The 6,916-nt window shown below is 39.5% G+C and overlaps 1 protein-coding gene across 1 annotated transcript in view; it reads left to right on the top strand.

Moving 5' to 3' along the window:
- LOC132109028 (ubiquitin carboxyl-terminal hydrolase 12-like) overlaps positions 1–6,916 on the top strand; it is a 15,198-nt gene extending 8,282 nt beyond the window's left edge. The window contains exons 5-9 of the mRNA XM_059515285.1: positions 2,135–2,211; positions 2,313–2,396; positions 2,710–2,907; positions 4,060–4,138; positions 6,136–6,916. Of these exons, the coding sequence (XP_059371268.1) occupies positions 2,135–2,211; positions 2,313–2,396; positions 2,710–2,907; positions 4,060–4,138; positions 6,136–6,237 (540 nt within the window). The 3' untranslated portion in view covers positions 6,238–6,916. The remainder of the gene's footprint in view (positions 1–2,134; positions 2,212–2,312; positions 2,397–2,709; positions 2,908–4,059; positions 4,139–6,135) is intronic.

The raw sequence follows: 6,916 nt of genomic DNA, 5'->3' as shown, positions 1-6,916 counted from the left end.
AGCTTACCTCTACATGCTTGCGAAGGGTTGATGTCTTGTCGAGATTTTATAAGCTGCTAGTTTGGTCTTCCTAGGCAAGTACAGCTTACACTGCATAATAGAGCATACATATGACCAGGGGTTCACTTCATTTCCTTCGAGTTCAACTTCAGAATATGACGGGGTTTCGTTTTCAGCGGTGTCTGCACCACTAACGCCTGTTTTGTCCGTCTGCATCTTTCTTGTGATTTTAGCGCCAGTTTGCCCTCCTGCCCATTATATACTGCTGTAGTTTCCAGGGAGCGATTTATTTATTTTTTTTACTCAGTAATTAATGTTTTAAAATGTAGCGAAGTACAATACTTCAAACAAAATATACTTAAGTAAAAGTAAAATTACAGATTAAAAAAATTTAAAAAGTATTAGTACACAAAAAAGCTACTCAATTACAGTAACGCGAGTAAATGTAATTCGTTACTTTCCACCTCTGCGCATAGCACACTGCCACATGCCTTCAGAGCATGTGAGGCGGGAGCGAGCGGGGAGCGCGAGCCGGGAGCGCGAGCGGGCGGATCTTGGACAGAGCGCAGAGCGGCAATTTCAAAAGGACGGTGGATGGAGCGTCGCATTTCCCGCTCCAATTTCGCTCTGCTCACACCACGAGTCTGAAGCATGCTCATTCAAGCCTGACCCTGAATCCATTAGTCTTGCACAGTCATCAACAGTAGACTATTTTCAAGCCAAACTCGGCTCAATAATGGGGTTCAAAAAGTAAAATGAGAATTCATACAGGTGTAGCCTATCAATATAAGTCGCACTAAGACTGCTTTAAAACTTTCACTGAGACCTCAAACAGAAAGCACAAAGCCTGTCTTTAAATTTGATTTTGTTTTGTATTAATTGTATCTTAATTTTAATCAAGGTTTCATCAACCAATTGTCTGGATTTAATAAGAAGTAAATAGAAAATAGATAACCACGATACGAAGGAGCCTGTGTGAACCTGGAGTTTGTCTCATGAATGAACCGAAACTCAGCGTATAGCCTACTTGCCTCACAGACCCGACACATAGGCTATATATAAAGCTTGAAATGTCTACTTTTAAACAAAACAATTCAAAACGAAAGAAAACAGACTGCTCTCCCTCCCGTATGAAACGTGCATTTCTCTCAGGCGCGTTCACTACTGCGAAGATCACGAGTCAGCATCTTTCTAGCCGACAGACATAAAAAAAATTAAATGTCTTCTGCTATATTTTACATATTCATAATCATTAATTTTGCCGGTTCGTTGTGACAGCTTTTAGGTGCCCTTAAATGTAACATGAATGCATCAGCACTGAAAACATAGAGATTTTTTTTTCTTTTGGGGGCATTTTGTTTGACATGCATGCCAGCTTTCGCTCACCCCACTATTAAAGTAAATCTGTTCTTAAACGAAAATGTATTGGCCGTGTTATTTCTTTTTTGTGGGATGTCCAATTTATATGTAGAAATGCACATTTGCAAAGGTGACTTAGTATGCTGTCATAAAAGTGGCTCGCCTTTTGATTTTGCTCTGCCAATGTGGCTCTTGTGAAAAAAATAGTGAGGATCACTGCACTACAGAGTAAGGCGCTCGCTCACTCAGTACACGCTGAAGGCTCGTTGCAAAATGGCTTATGCATTTAACAGACCAGAAATAGAAGATCCTCCAATAACCAACAGGTCTGGTGTTTGGGTGCACTTTGGATTCCCTGTTAAACGCATTGGCCATTTTGCAACGCGCCTTCAGCCTGTATTGCTGAGTGAGCGAGCGCCTGACTGAGTAGCCTAACATAAACATATAAGTTGGTGTTTTTTTCTTGTTCGGGGGTGTCAGGGGCGTTGCCTGTTACGTCGTTTGGGTTATTGGGCTACCTTGTTGAACGCATATCATTATATTTCACTTTTTTTTTTATTTTCCAAATATAATTAATTAGTCCAACGAACCGTTCGGTCCATAATGCGTACCGCGTACCGAACCGAAAGCCTCGTACCGAACGGTTCAATACGAATACGCGTATCGTTACACCCCTATATATATATATATATATATATATGTATATATATATATGTCTTGAACAATATGTAGTATTAGAATGTATGACTGGTAATCATTTCCTCTTTCGTCCCAGGTGAGCAGTAAAGATGAAGACTTCCTAGACCTTTCAGTGGACGTGGAGCAGAATACCTCCATCACACACTGTCTTAGGTAAAGCCACAACATAACTGGCAAAAACGTCCCACTGGTTCAAATTCTATGTGTAATGTTTATTAATGTGGAAAGATAATGTGTTGTCTCTGCACTGACAGGGGTTTCAGCAACACAGAGACCTTATGTAGTGAATACAAGTACTACTGTGAGCAATGCAGAAGTAAACAGGAGGCTCAGAAAAGGTATGTAGTTCCAACAGACTGGGATGGCTAAAAGTACTCTTGTTCCGGAGGCGCATTTGCTGTGATATTTACTTCAACCAATGTAAGGCTGCTGCATCTGCACTGCCCCTGTCTATGTAATATTTCCTTCCTTCCTGAATGCATCTTGGTGTTGTACTCGATGCATTACTGTGTTGGTTCTTTGCAGCAAGAGAGATTTTATTCATCGACCATTTAACAATTACAGTTGCTCAGGAAGTTGGCCAATAAAGTGCAGTCTGAGAATAGAGATGGAATTTCAAGTTAAAATTTATCCTGTATCTCTTCCTTACAGGATGCGGGTGAAGAAATTACCCATGATCCTTGCCCTGCACCTAAAGCGCTTTAAGTATATGGACCAGCTTCATCGCTACACCAAGCTCTCTTATCGTGTAGTCTTCCCTCTGGAACTGAGGCTCTTTAACACCTCTGGCGATGCTACCAACCCTGATCGATTGTACGACCTGGTGGCTGTAGTAGTGCACTGTGGGAGGTAGGTTTCTGATGTGACAGTCAATTTAAAGCAAAAGTCCACCAAAAATGAAAATTGGCTGGAAATGTACTCTTCTTTAGGTCATCCAAGATGTAGAAGAGTATGTTTCTTCATCAGAATCAATGGATCCTCTGCAGTGAATGAATGCTGTCAGAATGAGAGTTCAAACAGCTGATAAAAACATCACAGTAATCCACACGACTCTGTGAACTGAAAAGCTACATCTAAGAAACAAATCCAGCATTCAGGTGTTTTATTAAACCATCACCTCTGGTCAAAATACCAGTCCATAATCCATAATAACACTTCCTCCAGTGAAAATGTCCATCCCTTTTTATCGTCTCACATCAAAATCCACCAACATATTTGTTTAGACTCCTTTGGCTTGTAAATGTTTCTTGATCTGTGCATACTTCTCTCCTGATTCAGACAATTCAGTGTTCCTGTAGCTCAATTGGTAGAGCACTGCGCTATCAAGCGCAAGGTTGGGGGTTCGATTCCCCGGGAACACATGATATGTAAAAATTGATAGCCTGAATGCACTGTAAGTCGCTTTGTATAAAAAACGTCTGCTAAATGCATAAATTTAAATTTAATTTAATTTACAAGATTACTTATTTCACTGGAAAATGCAGTATCATGGATAGGACACTCGTAATTTTGCCAGAAGCAACAGTTTGAAATCCTTGATGAATTTGTTTATTACAAACGCGCAGCTTTCCAATTAACAAGACTTAATTAATTGATGGAGTCATGTAGATTACTGTGCTGCTTTTTTCATCTGCTTGGTCTCTCATTCTGACGGCACCCATTCACTGCAGAGTATTCATTACTGAGATTTCTCCAAATCTGTTCTGAGAAACACACACAAAATCATCTGCATCTGGTCTGAGTGAATTGAAAATGTACTCTTTTATTTCCCAAATGCATCCTATTGTGAATGATTTATCTATGCACAAGTTTTCTTTTTAATTTTAATTAAAAAACATTTTTACCTTGTAATTAGCAATCAAAATGTCATAAATCAATCCCCCACTGAAACAAAAGTCTTCTTCTGGTGTACACTGGGATCCCTCTCTTCTATTCATAGCGCTGTGGAATCTCTTTTGTTTCTGTTCTTCTTATCTTGTTAATATGTTTACTTTTTTGTAGTGGTCCAAATCGAGGTCATTATATCACTATAGTGAAGAGTCATGGTTTCTGGCTGCTGTTTGACGATGACATTGTAGAGGTAAGTCAGAATATAATTGTTGATCTGTTGATTGTTTCTTCTTCCAGCTTTTATTACAATATGTTCATTTTCATACTTAGTTTGCGTTGTCTAGCAATGACTGTATGATTTGCAGCCCAAGGTATCTGGAAGTCGAGCACTGCCCTGAAGCATATGTCAGGTGATTTGTAGCTGCTGCTTATGCTTAGCTAAGTGCTTGTTTGGAGTTTCCTCACATTGACCCAAATACTTTTGAGTTCTCTGAATGAATTCTAGAAGTAGTGATGCATTAATGAGATCAAGACCAAGACTGTTATTCATTTGAATTTTTTCTGCCAGATGAGTTCACGCAGCATTTTCAACCGCCATTTTTATTCGGATAATTTTCAAAATATTACTGTTATCGTGTCATGAAATGTAGTTTTAAAAGTATTTCAGGCGAGAATGTAGTTGTTTTAAACTCAAATATGCGGTTTATTTATAAAGCGTCTATTTAAAAAATGTTTTGGCGATTTTGGAGCTGAGCTCCATGCGATTAGCGGGAGCTCCGTCATCATGTATCCGCCGAGAGCAGCCTCACCTCGGCTAGACCTTCTGACATTTGCCGCTGGCTCTGATGTCTCTTTAGTGGTTCAAGATAAAATATAATTCGTTTGGGGTAAAACGAAACGTTTCTTATCTTTGGCCTTGAACATGTGATACTTTTTTAGGATACTTTGATGAATAAAAAGAAAAAAAAAAGAAGCTATGTTTTTAAAATATAAATTTTGTAATAACAATATACACTATTTAATTAATCTATTAATATGTTTTATATATATATAGGTCCTTTTTATTCCTGTCTCTATAGAAATATTAAGCAGGCATCTGATTGGTTAACGCGGCGCGAATTGACGCCAAAGTTAAAAATGTTCGCTAAACGCACAAAAAGCACCATTCGCGCGAAACGCTCAATGAGGCGAATTCGCGTCTTCCGCGCCGCGCTAAATGCTTCATTCGCGCCACGAGACCTCCAGACGCGCGTAAACGCGCCTTTGCATTGACTTAGCATTGAAATCATTCGCGCCAGACGCTCTATTCACATTTGGTGTGAACACAGCATTTTAGGTGCTTCTCAGAACATGAAGTGGTTCTCGTATCATAAACAGCAGTCTTGTATAAATACCAAGCACAGTGGTGGTGTAAGGTGCTATATGTTAAATTGAGGCAGAGCAGTGCTTAGCTCTGTTGCATGCTAAAGTCAGATGTTCTTTATCTGTTTTTAATCTGATCACAACTTTAGAAGTCACTTAAATGTGAATCGTGTCATTTCTGAATCATTAGTGACACCATGCAGAATTTCTGATTAATGCTTGAGCCAGTGTTGTTTTGTTCGACCCTGTTGTGATTCAAAATAGATTGCAATTACATCCAGTGTTGCTATTGGGCACATGAATCACATGCCTTATCCTTTGAAGGGATCCAAACCTTTCCTTGGTTTGTAAAACACAAAAGTAATTTGCATTGGACCACACTGAGTTTCGTTGCATACAATAAATAATAAAAATGAAAGACATTTTAAAAAAATGTGTACAATGCAGGTTTGGAATTAATTTTTGGAATGGATTTTTTGCTTGAAATATCCTGGTGCTCATGTTGTTCCAATCTGTAAGACTTATCTTTGGAACTCAAAGAAAGAATTTTTCTTCATGAAATCTGACATTGAAAATCCATTCACTGGAAACTTTGACGCTTTAAAATGTTTATAAAATGAAAGTAATTGTGATCCAAATAAAGTCTTCTGAAGAGAGACAATCCCTTTCTACGGTGAACATATTTAATTCTCATATAAACATTGATCAGTGCATATACATAGTGCACATCACATGTCATAAACTGAAGCTGAAACGTGCTCGTTTAATGTTTATGTGTCATGCAAGCACATTTAAGCTTCCGCAAGAACCAATGAGGTTTTTTTTCAGAAATTATCACAACAGATTCAATACGTTTTCTCTTTCTCTTTTTTTTCCCCCACACAGAAAATAGATGCCCAGGCGATGGAGGAATTCTTCGGTTTGACATCGGACATCTCCAAAAACTCTGAGTCAGGGTATATACTCTTCTACCAGTCTAGAGACTGAGCCAGCAGGAGTGACTGACAGAATTGGAGGGAGTGATTTGTGAGAGACCGGATCAGGCAGATGGGGAGCCTTGGGCTTTGTTGACACAGCTCGGCCCCCTGCTCCATCACCTCTCAGTCAAGTCCCTTTTCATCCAGGCTTATCAGTGGAGCTTTGCACCGGAGCATCAGTCAGGCCCCAGACAGGAGCAGTTGATGCCAGAGTGACCTGGATACAGCACAGTAATCACCAGGCAGAAGTAATCGCCATCTGGTTTACCGTCGTCTCACTCTGCTTTGTGTTCTCAGCACACACAAAAGCGCACATGAGCTAAACATATGTCTTGATGACCTGAGAATGGACATTGTATAAACTTTTTTTTTTCTTTTTCCACCGCACATAGTAATAAGGTTCATTTTGATTATCTGGTACACATCACATTCGTCAACGCTGGGTGGTGTGTCATGATTTCTGTTTTGTTTTACTGTCATGATCAATCCAGAAAGCCGCTTGACAGTTCTTCACCCTCAGTTGTTCATCTGCAGTGTCAAACATGGCGCTTCATGCTGTATCAGTGTCAACCAGCTAGTTATAAATATGTTGTATGCAGAACCAGTGGCTCATGATTTAATTGTAGTAGAGCTGCTCCACCTGAATGGATAAACCTGACCAGGTTTAAATAAGTTTGAAGGGGATGAGG

Source organism: Carassius carassius, chromosome 2, assembly GCF_963082965.1.
Source record: "Carassius carassius chromosome 2, fCarCar2.1, whole genome shotgun sequence".
In the NCBI taxonomy this organism is placed as follows: Eukaryota; Metazoa; Chordata; class Actinopteri; order Cypriniformes; family Cyprinidae; genus Carassius; species Carassius carassius.
The sequence above is the reverse complement of the archived record's forward strand: the minus strand, read 5'-3'. Positions and strand labels throughout refer to the sequence as shown.